The following is a 21,344-nucleotide window of genomic DNA, read 5'->3' on the forward strand; positions in this document are numbered from 1 at the left end:
TTAACCTTCTTCCTCGGTTTTCAAGTTCGTCAACTTGAAATCGGGACCCTCATCAACCAAGACAAATACACCAAGGAATTGTTAAAGAAGTTTGTAATGGAGAGTTGCTCGGATGCAACCACTCCAATGAGCTCCTCAAGAAAGTTAGACAAAGATGAAGATGGACAAAGCGTTGACATCACTGCCTATAGAGGACTCATCGACTCTTTGCTTTATCTTACTGTCAGCCGACCCGACATTCAGTTTGCTGTTGGTGTCTGTAGAAGATTCCAGGCTAATCCTAAACTATCTCACTTTATTGCTGCTAAGCGTATTTTGAAATATTTAAAGGGAACTCAAAATGTGGGACTGTGGTATCCGAATGATTCCAGTTTCAATCTAAAAAGTTTCTCAGATGCAGATTATGTAGGTTGCAAGATTGACCGAAAAAGCACCAGCGGAAGTTAACGGCGTTTGAGCCCTATTAGATAAAACCTCGTTTGGTAAAACTTTAACAATAAGAAGCCTCAACTTGCGAGGTTTGAAAGAAGAGATTCAAAATTCCAATTAGCTCCCAATAAAGAGCCCCATTTTGACAATTAAACCAATTTTTAAAAGATCATGAAGGTTGAAACTTATATTTTTAACTAAATTTATAATTACCCAATTGTACGCCCTAAAATCCGTATGCACTGATCTTTTTATTATACCGTCTTTTTAAATCTGCATTTTATGTTCAAGAGTCGCCACATAATTTTTTTTCTTTATGAAAATAGGAAAGAATATTTACAGAAATTCTATGAAGTTCGGTGTTTGGTACTTTGGTTAGACGTGGGAAAATGCATCAATGATGTGTCTCACGTGCCCATCTAAAAAACGGTCTCTACTATAAAACTACTAATTTTGTATGAAAGACATGACAATTTTACATTAAAACGATAATTTAAAACTTATGCATAATTCTAAGGTTGAAGCCTAATTCTAGCATATGATATAAAAGATTCATAGTTTGAATATGTACAAATAAAAATTAAATACAGATGAAAATGATTAAAATTATAAACCTCATAAAATAAGAGAAAATAGAGAATATATTTTAAACCGGTCCTAAAATTGAGACAACCTGCAAAAATGTTAAAAAATATTAAAAATTGTTTTTTATATATATATTTTTAATTTAATAAAATCGTTTAAGCCTTCAAATATAAAAAAAATGATTTAAAAAATAACGGTTAAGCAAATAGGACCTATGTTAGGGGAAATTTGATTAAATGACCCTCAAAAGAGGGTCATTTCCAAAACAACCTCAATATATTCATTTTTTTATTTTTAACCTTTTTTTAAAATTTTTTCCATTTTTACCCTTACTAACCTTTATTTATTTATTTATTTAATTTTTCTTTCTTTCCCTCTTCACGGATGGTCCCCCCTCACATTTCCCAAACCCAATCCCCTTCTTCTCTTCTCCTTTTCCTTTACCCCGCGACCCCACCACTCCTCTTCTCCCAACTGCCAGCCACCGACCACCAACTGCCACCGCCTCTCATCTCCAACGCCACCGACGGCGAGACCAACCTGCAACGCCGGAGACCCAATTGCATCGCCGTGTAGACCCGACCGACCAGCATCAAAATGGGTATGTTCATTTCTTTCATTACCGTTCCCGTTTGAAATACTGTGTCAAAATGGTATGTTTGAAATCTTGTGTCAAAATGGGTATGTTTGAAATGATGTGTCGAAATGGGTATGTTACTCACTACCTCACTGTTGCGTCCCACGATCCACGCCCCCACCCATGCCCAAGCCCATGCCCCACGCACCAGCCACGCCCAAGCCCACGCCCCACGCACCATCCACGCTCCATGCCAACCCACGCCCATCCCCACGCCCAACCTCATGCCCCACGCTCCACGCCCCACCCACGCCCAAGCCCACGCTCCACGCACCCCCACGCACCACCCACGCCCCACGCCCAAGACCCCATGCCCGACGCCCCATGACCCACGCACCACGTTGTTTAATGAATTTCCCAAGTTTTGTTTACTACACTAACATTTAAATTTGTATCAATTGCAGATCCCAATTTATTTGTTAACTGTTTTGTCCTATATGATGGAGAGTGGAGGAAAGATGATGACGGTGTTAGTATTTTTTACTTAAGTTCATTAGTAGGTGAGATATGATTTAATGTTGAAAGTGAAGTATAATTTGGCTTTTAAAAGAGCTCCTCCTGCTGCTATCCGATATGATGGAGATGTGATGTTTTATGTAAAAGAAATTTCGACTTCACCACACGAGCTTCGCACTCCTTTGTGTGTCTCTTTATTAGAGAAGTCACTACCTTCACACCCAACTAATGAAATCCAAAGAGAGGAGGCTCCTGAATTCCCTATATTTGAGCATGATGTCTTACAAAGTCAAAATGATATACACTGTGCAGAAGATGAAGAACAACAAGTCCCATGTTTGCGTCCGAGTGAATTGGTTGTTAGTACCCCTACTCTTTCACCCCGACCAGCAATCATCACTTCCCCTATGAGGAAAACATCCAACCATATTGAGTTACTTGATTCATTTGAACCAATCCAGGTTGAAACACATGCTCAATTAACCCTTGAAAACAGATTGTAAGTGGGTACGTTTTTTGAGAACAAAAAAAAACTTCAATTGAGGGTGCATAGATATGCAATGGCTAATCATTTTGAATTCAAAGTTGAAAAGTCAACAAAAGATATTTGGTTTGTGAAATGTGTGAATGAGGACTACAAGTGGAGATTGCGTGCTGTGGAAGGAAAATTCCAGCTGATGTTTGAGATTCGAAAATTAGTAAATGAACACTCATGCTCAATTTTGACAAGGCAAGAGAATGTGAGACAAGCACCCTCATGGGTAATTGTGGAGTGCATCAAACGTAAGTACATGGACCATCATCATGACCACATGCCTAAGAAAATAATGGAAGACATGTAGACAAATTATGAGTTTAAGCTGACCTATAATAAGGCTTGGAGGTATAGGGAACAGCCTTAATGGCGGTGCGAGGAACAGTAGAGGAATCATATGGAAAATTTCCATCATACCTGTTCATGTTGGCGAAGAATAACCCAGGTACCATAACTAACATTCAAACGGATGAGCATGGCCATTTCAGGTATATGTTCATGTCCCTCGGCTGCTCAATTAAAGGTTTCAGGTATTGTCGTCCAGTATTGTGCGTCGACGCCAGTTTTCTTAAACACAAGATTGGAGGTCAACTATTGGTTGCGATTGCATTGGATGCGAATGAACAACTATTTCCCATTGCTTTTGGCATCGTTGATTCAGAGAATAATAACTCTTGGACATATTTCATGCAACAATTAAAAGTGACAATTGGAGTAGTCCTGGATCTCGTCTTCGTATCTGATAGACACCAAAGTATTGCCAATGTCTTGTCCGTTGTTTTTCCAGAGGCACATCACGTTGCATGCACATACCACATCAAAATGAATATTATGACCAAATTTAAAATCGATAACTGCCACAATGAGTTTGATATGGCTTCACGCGCATACACAGTGTCACAGTTCCATCACCATTTTGACAAGATCAAGACTAATGACCCTCGGATTGCTGCCTATCTGGAACAGATAGGAGTGGAGAGATGGAGTCATGCCTTTTTTCCTGGTTTTCGATACAATCAAATGAAAAGCAATTACGCTGAGAGCTTTAATAGTTAGTGCAGAAATGCTAGGAAATATCCCATATCAATATTGACTGAGTATTTACGATTGACACTATAAGAATGGTTTCATAATAGAAGAGAAAAAGCTTCCAACCACACAGAACATTTATCTCAATATTATGAAAAGTTCTTACGTGAACAAGCCGAGAAGGCCAGATTCTACAACGTTAATCCGCTTAACATATTCGAGTTTCATGTGAATGACGGTGAACATGATTTTCAAGTTGATTTCCAAACTCAAACTTGTACTTGTAGGGTATTTGATATATCTAGTCTTCCTTGTAAACATTCCCTTGCTGCCGCCCGTTCCCGGAAAACTATTCCATATGAGTACTGCTCAAGGTTAGAGAATGATTGCATTGTTTAATTCTAAGATTGAATTTATATAACTTAAATATTTTTTTATTTTCAGGTTTTTCACAACTGAAGCATGGTGCATGGAATATGTAGATACATGTTATCCAGTTTGCAATGAAGGTTTTGGGGATAATCTAGAAAATATCAAGGAACGAGTTTGCCTTAAACCCCCCATCAAAGTTAAGAAGGGTCGGACAACAACAAAGCGTAGACCATCACAAGGTGAGCCTCGTAAGGAACAAAGATGGTGTAACTCATGTGGCGGTTGAGGCCATAACAGGGCAACATGTAAAGTAGTGGTGCCTGCACCATTTACTTCAAGACAATAAGTGTCACAGCCTTCACAACCGTCATAGTTGGCCCAACCTTCACCATCCTCATCTTTGCCACATTCTCTAGACAACATTTCTTTTGGTTAAATTGTATGTTTTGGCACTTGTAGGTGGTGGGATTTTCATATATTATGTGGGATTTTCATTAAAATGATGTTTTATATATATATGTAGGTGGTGGTTTAATATATGTGCATGTGTTTATTTTTTAATATCTGTCATGTATGTGCATGTGTTGGTTTTATATATGTGCATGTCTTGTCTTCATGTGTGCAGGTGTTAGCGTGGGGCTTGGGCGTGGGGGTTGAGCGTGGGTGGTGGGGCGTGGGTCGTGGCCTTGAGCGTGGGGCGTAGGACTTGTGTAGAGTGTGGGGCATGGGCTTGGGCGAGGGGCGTGTGGTATTGTGTAGAGTGTGGGGCGTGGGGGTTGAGCGTGGGGCGTGGGGCGTGGGCTTGGGTGAGGGGCGTGTGCTTGGGCGAGGGGCGTGGGTCATGGGCGTAGGGCGTGGGGGTTGAGCGTGGGTGGTGCGTGGGCTTGGACGTGGGGCGTGGGGGTTGAGCGTGGGACGTGGGTCTTGGGCATGGGTCGTTTACATATTATTTTTGGAATAAATTTAAGGTTTAGTTATACATATTATTCTTGGAAAATCTCAGTCATTTGAAGCCAACAAAGACAACAATAATTAACTAATTTAAGAATGAAACTTGAATCCAACAAAAATATATATCTATTCAATTTATATTAGGGGTTTACAATTTGGTGGAATAACCTTACTGCCCCATTTCTTTCTCCAAAAAGTCATTTGTTTGGAGACCACTTTTGATATATCCAATGAGGCAGTAAGGTATTCCAAATGCATAATTGTAAAAATATCACAGTCCCCAGTTTTAGATGTCTTTGGGACTGTTGGGTGTGATATTATAGAATACGACATCTTCTCCAATTTGAACTGCGGAAACCTGTCCTTATCGGCAAGGGTGAACCCCTGTTCAAGCAAGTATGGCATCATTTCACACATCGGTTTCATGAAGTCGTCATATACATCCTTTGTGAAGATTTTCTATTCGTAGTCATATACGAATATACACCAATCTTGTAGATGAATCTGACACAGGACCCAGTGCTTTTAGTTCAGGTTCATAGGTGCATATATCATATCAACAAGATTCCAAGGATACATAAAGTGATGTTCATCACCAAATAAATAATCCATAAAATCGTCGAACTTGTAGCCTATAGGATTCTGGGCAAACGTATCATAGCGCTTTGCGAACTTCTAAGAGAGATGAGAGTTAGCAATTGAGAAATTCTTTGGATATGTCTTAGGGAACAGCGCAACCCCTCGTTTTATTATGTAAATGATTACATCTATCTCCTGCGAAAAAAAATATTGATTAAGCAAGAGCAATATGGGTGGTTGTGCGTGGGCTTGGTCGTGGGTGGTGCGTGGTGGTTGTACGTGGTGCGTGGTGGTTGTGTGTGGGGCTTGGGCATGGGGCGTGGGGTTGTGCGTGGTGCATGGTGGTTGTGCGTGGTGGTTGTGCGTGGTGGTTGTGCGTGGTGGTTGTGGGTGGTGCGTGGTGGTTGTGCGTGGAGTTGTGCGTGGGGTTGTTCGTGGGGCGTGGGGTTGTTCGTGGGGCGTGGTGTTGTGCTTGGTGCATGGGTTGAGCGTGGGGAATGAGGTAGTGCGTGGTGCATGGGGTTGAGCGTGGGGCTTGGGGTAGTGCGTGGGGTTGGGCGTGGATCGTGGGGCTTGGGCGTGGGGTGTGGGGGTTGAGCGTGAGGCATGGGGGTTGTGCGTGGGCTTGTGCGTGGGGGTTGTACAAAAATAATGACCAAAAATAAAGACAAAAATACTTACATGATCGTGTAACCATTTTTGAGGCGTGAGCAATCTGTTAAATAAATCACGATCTACTGAGGAAATAGTCAAATCCTTGAAATCTTCATCATTACTCTTCAACCATTTCCTCAAATCCTTCATTTTTTCCTCATCAATTTGTAACATAGAATTAACCGTAACCGGATCATTGAGTTTAAACCCTTTCCCACCAGGGTCGATGTAGTCCCCAATTGTTTCGACTTCTTTCTCCGAAATATTTTATTAACAAATTTTGACGAAGTCATTTCTTTCACCTCATTCACATCCTCCTTATTGTTCTCTTTCTTCTTCTTCTCCTACACAATCTCCTCCTCCACCTCCACCTCCTCCTTCTTCTTCTCCACCTCCACCTTCTCCTTCTTCTTCTTCTCCACCTCCACCTCCACCTTCTTCTCCACCTCCACCTTCTTCTCCACCTCCACCTTCTTCTCCTTCTCAGCCTCCACCTCCACAGGATTCTAGGCAAACGTATCATAGCGCTTTGCGAACTTCTAAGAGAGATGAGAGTCAGCAATTGAGAAATTCTTTGGATATGTCTTAGGAAACAGCGCAACCCTTCGTTTTATTATGTAAATGATTACATCTATCTCCTGCGAAAAAAATTATTGATTAAGCAAGAGCAATATGGTTGGTTGTGCGTGGGCTTAGACGTGGGTGGTGCGTGGTGCGTGGTGGTTGTGCGTGGGGCTTGGGCATGGGGCGTGGGGTTGTGCGTGGTGCATGGTGGTTGTGCGTGGTGGTTGTGGGTGGAGTTGTGCATGGGGCGTGGGGTTGTTCGTGGGGCGTGGGGTTGTGCTTGGTGCGTGGGCATGAGGTAGTGCGTGGTGCGTGGGGTTGAGCATGGGGCGTGGGGTAGTGCGTTGGGCTGGGCGTGGATCGTGGGGTTTGGGTGTGGGGCGTGGGGGTTGAGCGTGGGGCATGGGGGTTGTGCGTGGGCTTGTGCGTGGGCTGGTGCGTGGGGGTTGTACAAAAATAATGACCAAAAATAAAGACAAAAATACTTACTTGATCGTGTAACCATTTTTGAGGCGTGAGCAATCTGTTAAATAAATCACGATCTACTGAGGAAATAGTCAAATCCTTGAAATCTTTATCAATACTCTTCAACTATTTCCTCAAATCCTTCATTTTTTCCTTGTCAATTCGTAACATAGAATTAACAATAACTGGATCATTGAGTTTAAACCCTTTTCCACCAGGGTCGGTGTAGTCCCCAATTGTTTCGACTTCTTTCTCCGAAATATTTTATTAACAAATTTTGATGGAGTTATTTCTTTCACCTCATTCACATCCTCATTATTGTTCTCCTTCTTCTTCTTCTTCTTCTTCACAATCTCCTCCTCCACCTCCACCTCCTCCTTCTTCTTCTCCACCTCCACCTCCTCCTCCTTCTTCTTCTCCACCTCCACCTTCTTCTCCATCTCCACCTTCTCCTCATTCTCAGTCTCCACCTCCACATTCTTCTCCTTCTCTTCCTCCACCTTCTTCTCAGCCTCCACCTCCACCTCAGCCTCTTTATTCTTCTCCGCCTCCACCTCAGCCTCCTTATTCTTCTCCGCCTCCACCTCCACCTCCACCTCCTTCTCAGCCTCCACCTCAACCTACTTATTTTTTCCCGTCTCCTCCTTATTCTTCTCCACCTTCACCTCCTTCAATTTGCGAGAGGATTGGGGCGGCGTAGGAAGCGAATCATCATTCTTCTCCTCTGGGTGATCAAAATTCAATTTGCGAGATACTTGTGGCGTGGAGGGCGAATCATCATCCTGCACAATCAAAACATCAGATTAATATACATTGTGTGTGGGGCGTGGTGCGCAACTATACCTCGTCTTCCTCCTCCTCCTTTTCCACCTGCACAATCAAAAATAAAATGAGATTAATATACATTTTACGAGGTGTAAGTGTGGTGCGTGGGGAGTGGGGTGAGTGCGTGGGGTTGTGCGTGGGCTTGGGCGTTGTGCGTGGGGTGTGCGTGGAGTAAGTGCGTGGGGTTGTGCGTGGAGTAAGTGCGTGGGGGTTGTGCATGGGGCGTGGGGGTTGTGCGTGGGGTGTGGGGTTGTGCGTGGAGCGTGGGGTTGTGCGTGGGGCGTGGGGGTTGTGCGTGGGGCGTGGGGGTGGGGGTTGTGCGTGGGGCGTGGGGGTGGGGGTTGTGCGTGGGGTGTGCGTGGGGTAGTGCGTGGGGCATGGGGTAGTGCGTGGAGTGCAAGTGTTATGCATGGGGTCATGTGTGTGTGTGGGGTAGTGCGTGGGGGTGTGCAATTATACCTTTTTCTACTTCCTCTTCTTGGACAAGTCCCTCTTCTTGGCCAACTCCCTCTTCTCGACCAACTCATCAACCTCTCTCTTCTCGGCCAACTCATCAGCCTTCCTCTTCTTGGCCAAGTTCGTCATCCTCTCTCGCCTCTCCTTCCTCTCATTCATCTTTATCTTAATCTCATCAACATCATCCTGCTTACTCTTCTTCATCTCCTCGTCATTCTTCCTCTTAGAGTTCATCACCTCATCATTCTTCCTCTTCGTCCTATTCTCATTATCAACATCATCATTCTTCCTCTTCGTCGTCCTCTTCTCATTATCAAGTGCAACATCATTATTCTTCCTCTTCGTCTTCTCCTCTTCTCAGTATCAAGTGCAACAGTACCTGCCTCTTCTTTTTCTTCTCCTCCACTATTCTTTTGTTCCTTTAATTCCCCCAATAATGTGATTATAAGTTGTTGATTCTCCTTTATGAGCTTGATTTCAATTTTAATCTCATTTATATCCTTTGTCAGCTCATCAAGTTTGGCATCAGTATGGACTTGAGAAACTAGATTGGGTGCACAAGATGTAGAATTGTCTTCATCAGTTTGAGGAGTCGTCGTAGAAGGGATTTGCTGAGAGCTGTCTTGGCTAGTTTCATCATTCACTTCAGGGAGCTTAGGAGCTGTCTAGGCTAGTTTCATCTTCTTGGCCGGCGGTTTGGGAGTCCTTTCATGTTGTTCATCTTCTTCACATACTTCAATCTTTCTCTTCCTCCCATCAAATTCAAAGAATTCATCATAAATGTTTCCTATCATATCTTCAAAGTCGTCCCTAGAGTACTTCCGCTTCTCCTCCGTAGACTCATCAATTTTTCTTCGAACATTGCATTTCTGGATGGCTGTGGATACTCTAGTAGGGTATAACTCCTAAAAGATTTATAGAACACTATCCTTGGGCTTGTAGGATCATCTTCCAGTGTCTTTTCAGCAACTTTGGGGACGAATGTATTGATAAGCTCATAGGTCCACACTTGGAATGCTAGTGCGAACCCATGTAAAGTATAAGCGACATCACATATGCTTTTCTTTTCCCAGGTTTTCTTCTTGGCGAGATATAACCCACGAAGGTGTTTTATATCTTTGTCAATACCCTGTAGGGTTGCTCTGAAGGACACCTTTCCCCATGGAAATTAGAGGAACATCTCCATGTCTTCCACCATGTGAAAGATTCTGAAACTTATCTTTCTCCTATTATCAGATGCGAACAGATACTGGTAAATGAGAAATATGAGCCCCATCTTCCATGAATCCTCCTTATCAGAGCATCCGACGAAAATATCTTCAAGCTCTTTCAGTCTAACATCATTTTTACCCTTAAAATATTTGAGGACAAAGGGTGAACATTCTTCAACCTTCTTCTCCTCCACTAAAGGAAATCTGCCAAAGTTGAGGCCTGTCACCAATGCATAATCCTTCATACCCCAGCAGACCTCCTTACCATTGACCAAGAATCTTATCTCCTTCGAATTTGAGCTGATTTTTCTGATAAACATCTGATGGAGTATGGTTCCTGAAAAATATAATGTCGGGGCTTTGAATATATACTAGAATTGGGTCTACAAAGCCCTATCCAAAAAATCATGGTGAGTAAACCTCTCCTTTATCTTTGTCAAGCTGGGGCTAGTGGATTTCCATGAAACACGGCCATTAAAATCATTAATAATGGTTTTGTTTGGTGCCATCTGCAAAAACAGTCAGTAAAATCATATAAACAATGTTTGGTGGATCAAAAATAGTAAAAACATATTAATAATTGAAGCCACGCACCACGCACCACCTCCACGCCCCACGCCCAAGCCCACGCACCACCCCCACGCCCCACGCCCAAGACCACGTCCCACGCCCAAGACCACGTCCCACGCCCAAGACCACGCTCCACGCACTACCCTACGCCCCACGCACAGCCCCATGCTCAGCCCCCACGCCCCACGCACAACCCCACGCTCAACTCCCACGCACAAGCCCACGCTCCACGCCTCACCCCACGATCGGCGCACTACCCCACACTCAACTTCCATGCCTTACCCCACGATCGACGCACTACCCCACGCTCAACTTCCATGCCCCACCCCACGATCGACGCACTACCACACGCCCCACGCACAACCCCCACGATCCACGCCAACCCACGCCCCATTCAGATTAAACTACATTTCTCGGATAAAAGCATTTCAAAAGGCCAAAACAATAGAACTAATTAAGCATTTCAAGCCTAAACCCTAACTAAAGCCTAAATCCTAAACTAAAACCCTAAATCCATAAAACTTCATACTCAACATGCAAAAAACGGAGAGTAAAACTAACTAAGCATCGGGGAATAGAAATAACTAAGCAATACTAACCTTAGTTACTGGGCGAACGTCGGGATGAGCGTCTCCGGGGCTTGGCAAACGTCGGGAGTCAGCGTTTGGCCTGGAAAAGCTAGGCGGGCTCGCGGTATGCGTCCGACGATTGTGGGGTATGCTAGGCGATCGTCGGCTGGGGCTGGAACCTTCGTGACGGCGTGGGAGTCAGAGGGGGAGAGCAACCGGCGGGGAGAGCAAACGACGGGGATGGGAAGAGGGGAAAAAATGGGAAGAAAGGGAAATGGAGGGAAAAGGAAAAGGAAAAGGAAGAAAAAAAAAAGGTTAATAAGGGTAAAAATGGAATTTTTTTTAAAATAAGGTTAAAAATAAAAAATGAATATATTGAGGTTGTTTTTAAGAATTTTTGAGGGTCATTTGATCAAATTTCCTTATGTTAGAGGTTATAGTGGCTTTGGGAGGCTCAACATAAGGTAGGGGACGCGGAGAAGGCTTAGTAGGCCCAAAGCGCTTGGCTTAATCTAGCTCCGGGTTCAGGAGTTCGATTCTCCAAACGCCTGCATTTCTTTTCCCGTTTTTCGATCGTATTATGTGTGTATGAGAATTTGTTCGTCGGTCGAATTGCAAGACAAGATATCCTAATCCTCGATCGTTGCTTCCATTCCCACGGTCGGGACATTGTCATTTCTATTGTCACGACATACAAATAGGCCAAGACAAAATCTCACTGTAGCCGTTTTAGGAAAAAGCTAAGAAAATACAAACCTTGGTTCAAGCTTCTAAATTTGAAATTAGGGTTACGAGAACACTCCCTATGACGTTTAGAACTCAAAGTGAATTAGATTTTGTATTTGTACCGTGAATTGAGACTTACCATCTATCCAGGAATGATCTTAAGAGATATGAGCAACTATTAACCGAATCGAAAAACTGAAGTTCTCTTCAAAAAAAATCACAAAAGAATTCAAAGCTCTAATGACCAACAATGACGGATTTTGACCCAGACGTCTTAAAGCTCTATTTTTTTTTGTCTTAGAATCCTATTTGTATCTTGCTAACCTCTCTTACAATGATCCCATTATCCAATTTATAGTCGCTTTTTTTTATTTGACTAATGAGGCTCCTCGAACACTTCTGGTTGCTTATGGACCGGATCTTTCCTCATGTCAAATAGTGGTTTGAGAAAGAAGGGATTTTCTATTTCAGGTAGGTCTTGGTTGTGTCGCGATTTTCTATGACAGTGATTGCAAAGCGGCTTCCAAGCGCGTTCTGTGAAGCTCTGATAGCGATTGAAAGAGGAGATTATTTCGATGCTACTATATAGGCAATATATTAATCTCACTCATAAAATGACACCTATACACAAAAGTGAAGTATTATCTTCCTCATTTGTTGATTTTTTTTTTTCTTTTTTGTACATGTGAGTGACGATGCCTTAGTGGATACTGACACTGTCTATACTGTATAGGTAATATCGAACTAACCCTGTCAGCGGCTCATTTCTAGGAGTTAGTTATTACGTTCGCTTTGTTGGCGCGCTTTTGTACCTTGGATTGTCAGCGTCGAATATGGTGGTTGGACGCCTTTTGTTTGCGGTCGTTAGATGAGATCAAACGATCTTATGATTGTAGAAACCTGCCCTTCCGCTTGCAGCCACACCCAATCACTTTTCACTCGGTCCACTAGATCTTTATGATTAGATGATTGTCAGCCCTTCTCTTTTGCTTCAACCCACATACATACGATTACAACCTCCTTTAAGCTTAAGGCTTCTTTGTTTATTACTTTTCTTTTGTCCATTTGTCTTTATATTTTTCATTTTCCTGTAAAAAAATGAAATAACATGTCAATGCAAAAATTATTTATATATTTTTATTGTTTATTTATTAGCCTATTTATTGTTATTTATTAATTTAGAGTTTTATTTATTTATTTATTTTGAGATCCGATTCAAAGTCATTACTCAAACTATTTATTTTATTTTAAATCTCGTCCAATTAACCTGTTTATGAATTTCAGAAATCATATTAAACATACACTCGAGATTATTTAAGCTAAAAATTTAAATAATGCAAAATATGGGTGTATACACCAATAATCTATATTGGTTAATAAATTTGAGATTTAATGCATTTTGAACACGGTATAAATATAAATAAAATATAATTTATTTAAAATTATTTTAGATAAAATTAATATTTTTAAAATTTAATTAATTTAAAATTAGTCTTAACTTGTAAAAATTAAGTTTAATTCAAAATTTATTGTTAACTTATATTTTAAAATTTATTAAATATTTAAATCTAAACAAAATTAATTTTATGAGTTTGAAAAATACTTAAAAAGAAATTTAGATTTCTTCTTTGTAAGAATCAAGTCAATTACACAATTTACCTAGTTAGTTATTATAAATCGATCTAGATATTTACTTAAAGTTGTGTTATATATTTACTCTTATCTAAAGTAATGTTATACATGTTTTACATTATTAGCGACCTGTTATTCATTGTTGCGACCTTTTTTACCATCACTTCAACAAACCAACCATCAATCACACAGTCCACATCTCATATCGTGAACTCATACACTTTCACACACTCATTATCTCTTGTCAAATCAACCACCAACCTCAATCGACCTCTCATATCATGACCTCACATTTTCTACATGTCTTTTATCACATTTACAAACCAACCACAAATCTCAATCGACCTCTAGTATCGTGAGTTCACACATTTCCACATTTCAGTTAATCAAAATTTCATTCATATTATTTTTAACCACCAATATCTCTTTTATTATCGGCATATTATCTCCATAAATCTCACCTCTCATCTCATGATTTTTACCATTACCGCGACCTCTTTTACCACCAATCAATCTATTATCTTGTGACTCACACTTTTTCATATTCTTCTATATCCACTCGGAAAATCACCCACAAATCACAATCAAACCTTTAATATGGTTACCTCACACACTTTTACAATTCGATTAATCAACATCTCATTCATATATTTTAACCACTAATATCTTATTTATTACCATCTTCTTTTATATTATCGATATCTCATCTCGTGATCTTACACACTTTTATACACCTATTATCATTGTCAAACCAACACAAATCTCTCAATTAACTTCTCATCTTATGACTCACACCTTTTCATATGTATCTTTTTATCCCCTCGACAAATAACTCATCAATCACAATCGAACTATAATCTTATGACCTCACACTTTTACATTTCGGTTAATCAACATCTCATTCATATATTTTTAACCACTAATATCTCATTTATTATCAACCTCTTCAATTATCCCCCACTTTCGGAAAACCAACCATCAAATCTCAATCGACATCTCATTTCATCTCATGTCATGACCTTACACTTTCACACTCACACCTCTTATCTTTCGTCAAACCAAACATCAATCTACCTAATCGACCTCTCATCTTGTGACTCACACTTTTTCATATGCCTCTTTATCCCCTCGGCAAACCACTCATCAATCCTAATTTAGACCTCTAATCTTGTGACCTCTCACACACATTTATATTCTGGTTAATCAACATCTCATTTATATATTTTTAACCGTCGATGTCTCCTTTTACTATATCGGTTTTTTATCACGACAAATCAACCACAAATCCCTACCTCGCATCTCATCATATTACTCTTATCGCCACTTCTTTTACACACCCACTTCAGCAAATCAACAACAATCTCCTAATCGACCATTTGGGTAATCAACATCTTATTCATATATTTTTAACAACTAATATCTAATTTGTTAAGAATACCTCTTATATTTACCCTCATTTCGACAAACCAACCACCAAATCTCAATCGACATTTCATCTCGTGACATCACACACATCTTATCTCCTCGGAAAACCACCCATCAATCTTAGTCGAACTCTTGTGACTCACACTTTTTTATATACTTTTTTTATCCACTCGAAAAACCACCCACCAAATTTTAGTCGAGGTTAAATAGATGTACTTATTTTGTTAGGTTGCTAGTTTGAAATATACATATATAATTTTTTTTTAACCGTTTAAAGTTTATAGGCGGATCAATCTACGATCCGACTTAAGTATTCATTTATTATCTCATGTATATTCATATTAACCAAAACTCTCGACCCGAAAAACCAAGTAAATTCAAATTCAGCATTATTATATATATATAGAGAGATTAGTTAGTTAAAAAGTTGAATTTATATTGTTAGAAATATCGCACGTTCATCATTTTTTGTGTTGAATTTAAAATATAAAGTTTTATTAGCTTAGTTGGATAAAGGGTTGTACTTGTTTTGTTAGGTTGCAAGTTCAAAACATACATCATTTTTAATTTTAGTTCTAACCATTTCAAGTTTTTGGACGAGTTAACCCACAATCCGACTCAAGTATCCATTTACTCTCACGTATATATCCAAATTAACCACAACTTCCGACCTGACAAACCAATCAAATTAAAATTAATCATTATATGTATTTAATAGTTAGTTAAAAAGTTAAACTTATATTGTTAGGAATGTTGTACGTTTATTAAATTTGCTATTGAATTTTAAATATAAAGTCTTATTAACTTAGATGTTAAAATGTTGTACTTATTTTGTTCGGTTGCAAATTTAAAACATACATATATCATTTTTTATTTTATTTTTTAACTGTTTCAAATTTATGTTGTGAATAATAGTGAAAGAATCACACTTGAGTAAATCTTGCTTCACTTCTATTTACAATGTAAGAGGAAGTGAAGCAAACCCACATGAGTGAAACATGCTTCACTTAAATTTATATTGTAAATAAAAGTGATGTAAGCGCACATGAGTGAAGCTTTCTTCACTTCTATTTATAATGTAAAAAAAGTGAAGCAAGCACACATGAATGAAGCTTTCTTAACTTCTATTACAATGTGAATAGAAGTGAATGAAGCGCACATGAGTGAAACTTACTTCTATTTACAATGTAAGAGTAAGTGAAACTAACTTTACTCTTATGCGTTTGTTTCACTATTTTGCGTTTTCTTGCACCCAGATAGAAGCAATGTTCACCCAGATAGAAGCAATGTTATTTTTGGGTTCTGGATATAAGATTTTTTTTTGTAATCCAAATATATTTTTTTTAATATAATATTCAAGATGAATTTTGATTGTTCCAGAATTAATAAACACCTAATTCGATATCAAAAGAATCATATGCAACAATTGTATAAACAACAATATTATCAAATTCAGAGTTTCAGTGGACATGACAAGATAAGATAAAATGCTCTCACTTTTAGGGACTAACTCTTCAGTAGATAGAGCTGACATGTAAGGCAAGATAACCAATTGTATGAATGGATGGCGCAATACATCACAAAGACGTCCACGCGTTTGTTAGCTAGGGCCATTCTATCAAAATCTTATAATATCTTATAATGCACTTTGACTACTTTTTGTTCAAATTTCCAGACACATTTAAGTTTTTATTTATTTCATTCAGCTTCTCTGTTTAGTAATTATAACATTTATTTTGATCGTGGGAGAGTGTAAAACAGTTACATGGTTAGAAAATTAATCATTATTTTGTAAAATTTATATTTGTTAATTGATTCAATTTTGGTAAAAATAGGGGAATGCAAACCAAATTGTTCATTAGGTGAATTCTTATTGAGATTTGAGACTATTCAAATCTTATTTATGTTGAGATTATATAAAGTTGGGTTATTTAAAATTTAGACTGATTAGATATTTTCATTATTTTAAAAATAAATTATCTCATCAATATCATTTTATTAAATTATTACTTTATTTTTATTAATTTTAAATAAAAAATTTATTTTAGTACAAATATCAAATAATTTATTTTTTATAAAAAGATTTTGAAAGAAAAAAAAAACTTATAAAGTTCGTGATTGAAATGATTAGTTATTGGAAGAATTTTTAAATAATTCAAACGGAACAAGTTGGTCTTGTTATAGACAAAGAAAATAATGGAATGGAGTCCAAATTTGACATAGTGCCACCTTTATTATATAAACCACTTTATCCTCTTGTATTTAATTACCAAATTCACCTTCATATTGTTATTATATCATGTATGGTATTGTATTGTTTGTAAGGAAAACTAGGATGGGGTTAGATGTAAATGCACACAGATATAGGTAAAGAAAAATCATATTTGCATGCCATTTTTTGTGGATGGCATGAGTTCAATCATTATGTTTTTGAGAATTAATAATTGCTAGCTTATAGGCTATCAAATCATTTTTAAGTAATTGAATAAAGAGATTTAATTTTTTATTAGTTTTTGAAAGTGAGTTACTTGATTAACCACGGTAATATTAACACGATTTTTATATTTATAGAAAAAGATTTTGAGTAAGTTTAAATATTTTATGTTTTGCAATTACAATTTTAAATCATGATTTATCCTTTCTTGTTTTTCTTTTAATATCATTCTCATCAACTATGAGAAGATCCATTGGAAAAATGTTAAATTTATACACTAAATTATTATAAAGTGTCAAATTTATTAAGTAACAGAATTCTATTTATATATATTAATTTGTTAAAAAATGTGAAATTTGTTTAAAATAACAGAAATGTGAAACGACTTTAAAATTTTTGTCACATGTAATATTCAACTATTTATTATTTTAAAAAAATTGACATTATTTTAATTATTATTTTTTTTTTATAGAGTAGTATATAAAAATAAAATTTTAATATTTAATAGGTAAATTTAACAATTTCTTACCTCCTCTGTAGAGGTGTAAAATTGGGATTCTTCTCGAATATCAATGTCATGTATGTTGAGACATAAATACATATCCCGGGGATCTATTTGAGGGCTAGACTGCCCAGCCCTACGTTACCCGTGTAATTCTTTTATAGAGAGGGTTAGAATGAGAGAGCAGTAAGATAAAATATATTTAAAATTAGTCCTCTAATTTAATTTTTTAATATATATAGAGAGGGTTAAGGATTAGAGAGATGATAGAGAGTTATATAGGTCTGTTTGATTATTGATTATTTGGGGTGAAATAAAGAAATTGTGATGAATTTAAATAATTATTTTTTAAAGATTGTTAGATATGCTTTTTAACAAATAATTATTAATTTTAAATATTTAATAAGGGGTAGATCTATATTAGGGAGCCCATCCCGAAAATATATATTTATATTACGTAAAAAAGTATTATAACGCTCTGATTTCTTGTTTTTTTAATTTAATTCATTATTTGATTTTTAAATGGGCAAAATTTATGATTATACATAATTTTTATATTAATGTTTTAAATTTAACTCATTTTTTATTCTTAAGCACACTCTAACTCAATTTTCTAGATCCGTCCCTCTACCTATCATTCTCTCGTATGCTTCTTTGACCAACTTTGTTGAGGATTAGAATATTCTGTTGCCTTTTGGATTACTATCACTAAGAAATTTAAAAGCTCATAGAGATAAGTTCAAAATGTCATTGATTATGAACAATTTTTTGGTACTGTGGACCTTTTCCTCAAAAATTTTGAGTTGATCTATTAAAACAATATAAATTAGGTAGCTATAACTAACAATATTTCAATAAGAGTAATGATAGGGGGAGCGAAAGATTTGTAGCGAAAGTGCAGCGAACTGATGTGGAAGGCTGATTAGGCATGATGACTCAACATTTCAAATTTTTTATTTCTCTCCGTTCATTAATAATTTCTCTCTCTTCTCTTTATTAATCATTTATTTTTTATTTTTTTTCGATCTTTATTAATAATTTATTTTTATAGTTAATTTGTAAATATATGTTTATATATTTTATTATTTAACTTATTTATAAAATTTAAAATAATAATAGAGACAATAATAAATTAAATAAAAAATAACAAAATATATATATTCAAATATATATTATATTTGATGAATATATATTTAAGAGAATATAAAATTAAATATAAAATTTTTCTTAATTTTTTAAAAAATAACAAAAATATATATATTCAAATATATATTACATTTGATAAATATATATTTAAGAGAATAAAAAATTAAATATAAAAATTCTTAATTTTTTAATTAATTATTTCTCTTCTCGGTTAATATATATTTATATATATATATATTATTAATTTATTTATTAGTTTTTAAAATAAATTATAATAGAAAATTTTTTTTTGTCAAGATAAACTAACTCAAATCAAATTATACTAATATTCAAAATAAATATAACTCAAACTAACTATGATAATCATAAATAAAAATGTTTTTGATAAGAGTTAACTCAATAGGATAATATAAGAAGAGAATATATAACATTTTGAGTTAATTAATTAAGTTTATAATACAATTCACAAGAAAATGAAATATAAAAAAATAATTAAAGAGAGAAAAAAGGAAAAACAACTAATAAAAAGTTTAAGTAAAAATATATATATAATTTTAAAAATTATATATTTAATTTATTTATTTTCTCTATTATAACTCATTTTAAAATCAAATAAATATATAAATTATATATATGGAGAGGAGAAATAATTAATTTTATAAAATTAAGAATTTTTATATTTAATTTTTTATTATTTTAATTTATCAAATATAATATATATTTTTTATTAATAAATTATAAATAAGTTAAATAATAAAATATATAAACATATATTTACAAATTAACTATAAAAATAAATTATTAATAAAGATTGAAGAAAATATAAAAAATAAATGATTAATAAAGAGAAGAGAGAGAAATTATTAATAAACGAAGAGAGAGAAATAAAAAATTTGAAATGTTGAGTCATCATGCCTAGTCAGCCTTCCACATCAGTTCGCTGCACTTTCGCTACAAATCTTTCGCTCCCCTATCATTACTCATTTTAATAATTAAAAGTGAATTTATCTCTTTTGTCATCACATAATTTCTTTAAAATTAGGCTATTGTTCTGCTCAATAAAGATGAGTTGCATTTTTTGAAGTTTAAAATTACCTAATTTTGGTTGTTGGTTATATCCAGTCATTTTATGATAATTTTGTTAATATAAATTTTAAGGACTTGATTGATGCATAATTATTTAATTAAATTATATTATATAAAAATAATATATTTGATGATCACTATAAAAAAAACTGCCTATTTGTAGACGCACTCCAACAATATTTCCTTTAAGATTGATCATTAGTCATTATCTTAATCTTAGCATTATTCAGGAGCCTCACAATTAAAACTGCAATCATATTAACCATATTTTGAATCGACTAATTGCAAATTTGCAACATTGAGTACAGGTTATATAAGATTTGCACTAAAAACCCAAAATGTTGCACAAAATCCCTAATTCTATAAAACTGTAACTAAGATTGGTTAAAAAAGTTTTGCAACAACATTTACGTTAATATTTATATTAAAAGCTTAGTTTTTGCAATAGTATTTGTAACTATAATTGTAATTATAATTACAATACTATAAATTTATTAAATATTTTTCAACAGAAACTACATTGTCGTATAAAATTACTTATTGCATAAGTCTTCACAATATATGATATAATGAATGTATAAAAATGATGCAATATAAGTTGCGTTGGTTTATGTAATAATTACTTCAATATCTTCCTATATATACACGATTAGTTTGCATTCAATTTTATAAATGTATACGCACTTGGGTTTGAAATACTCAATCTGAATTATATTCAAAAATGCTTAATATTTAAAAATGATGTAATACAATTTGCGATAATTTATGTAATTATTTATTCAATATCTTCGATAATATATATATATATATAATTAATGTGCATTAACAATTGCGAATTTATCGACACTTAATTTTGCAATACTCAATCTGAATTATATTCAAATTCTGAACATTTGAAATGATGCAATAAAACTTGCGGTAGTTTGTGCAATCATTTCTTCAATATCTTCGATAATATGTATATGGGATAAATGAAAAATTTAGAATTATTTTTAAAAGATTTTGTCAAATTTAGAACTCTTCTGATTTTTTTATCGTTTTAAGAACTATAGTTAAACTATTTTATTATATTTAATACTTCACACTAACGGTGTTAATTTATTTAAAAATCTGTTAAATAATTTTAAAATATTTTATTTAATATATTTCTTAACCCTCATAAATCCCTTTCACCTCTATTCCTCATTATCATTATCTCTATCTAGTTGTTTTACTAGTGTCACATGTAATATAAATCAGACAAACAAAACACACAAAAATTGTGATTAGCTTATTTTTTTTGGATAACTTACTGTGTAAAAGTTTGATATGAGGTTTTAGTCTGAATCGCTAACCATCTTCTCTAATAATTGTTAATGTGGGAACCAAGGAGAACTCGAAGTTGAATATCGCCATTATAGCTTGAGTCACTAGGATTTATTTGTCTACGTACTGAAGATCATTCTCTACTAACTCCTTAGTATTCTTCTCTGTTTTATTCGTTTTTTATTATCTCGTTAGTTCGAT

At 35.7% G+C, this 21,344-nt stretch overlaps 2 protein-coding genes across 2 annotated transcripts; both read right to left on the reverse strand.

Annotated features, from left to right (window-relative positions):
* Positions 1 to 1,392: 1,392 nt before the first annotated feature.
* LOC124928002 (glycine-rich cell wall structural protein 1-like) lies at positions 1,393 to 1,977 on the reverse strand. Its single transcript, XM_047468521.1, has 2 exons — positions 1,745 to 1,977; positions 1,393 to 1,654 (listed from the first exon to the last, which is right to left on the reverse strand). The coding sequence occupies exons 1-2, from the start codon at positions 1,975 to 1,977 to the stop codon at positions 1,393 to 1,395; spliced, it is 495 nt and encodes a 164-aa protein (XP_047324477.1).
* Positions 1,978 to 6,766: 4,789 nt separating this feature from the next.
* LOC124928009 lies at positions 6,767 to 10,593 on the reverse strand. The gene is made up of 9 exons (XM_047468531.1): positions 10,462 to 10,593; positions 10,169 to 10,257; positions 9,788 to 10,057; positions 9,357 to 9,679; positions 8,613 to 8,890; positions 8,100 to 8,126; positions 7,922 to 8,038; positions 7,679 to 7,876; positions 6,767 to 6,865 (listed from the first exon to the last, which is right to left on the reverse strand). The coding sequence occupies exons 1-9, from the start codon at positions 10,591 to 10,593 to the stop codon at positions 6,767 to 6,769; spliced, it is 1,533 nt and encodes a 510-aa protein (XP_047324487.1).
* Positions 10,594 to 21,344: the final 10,751 nt, after the last annotated feature.

Source organism: Impatiens glandulifera, chromosome 1, assembly GCF_907164915.1.
Source record: "Impatiens glandulifera chromosome 1, dImpGla2.1, whole genome shotgun sequence".
NCBI lineage: Eukaryota > Viridiplantae > Streptophyta > Magnoliopsida > Ericales > Balsaminaceae > Impatiens > Impatiens glandulifera.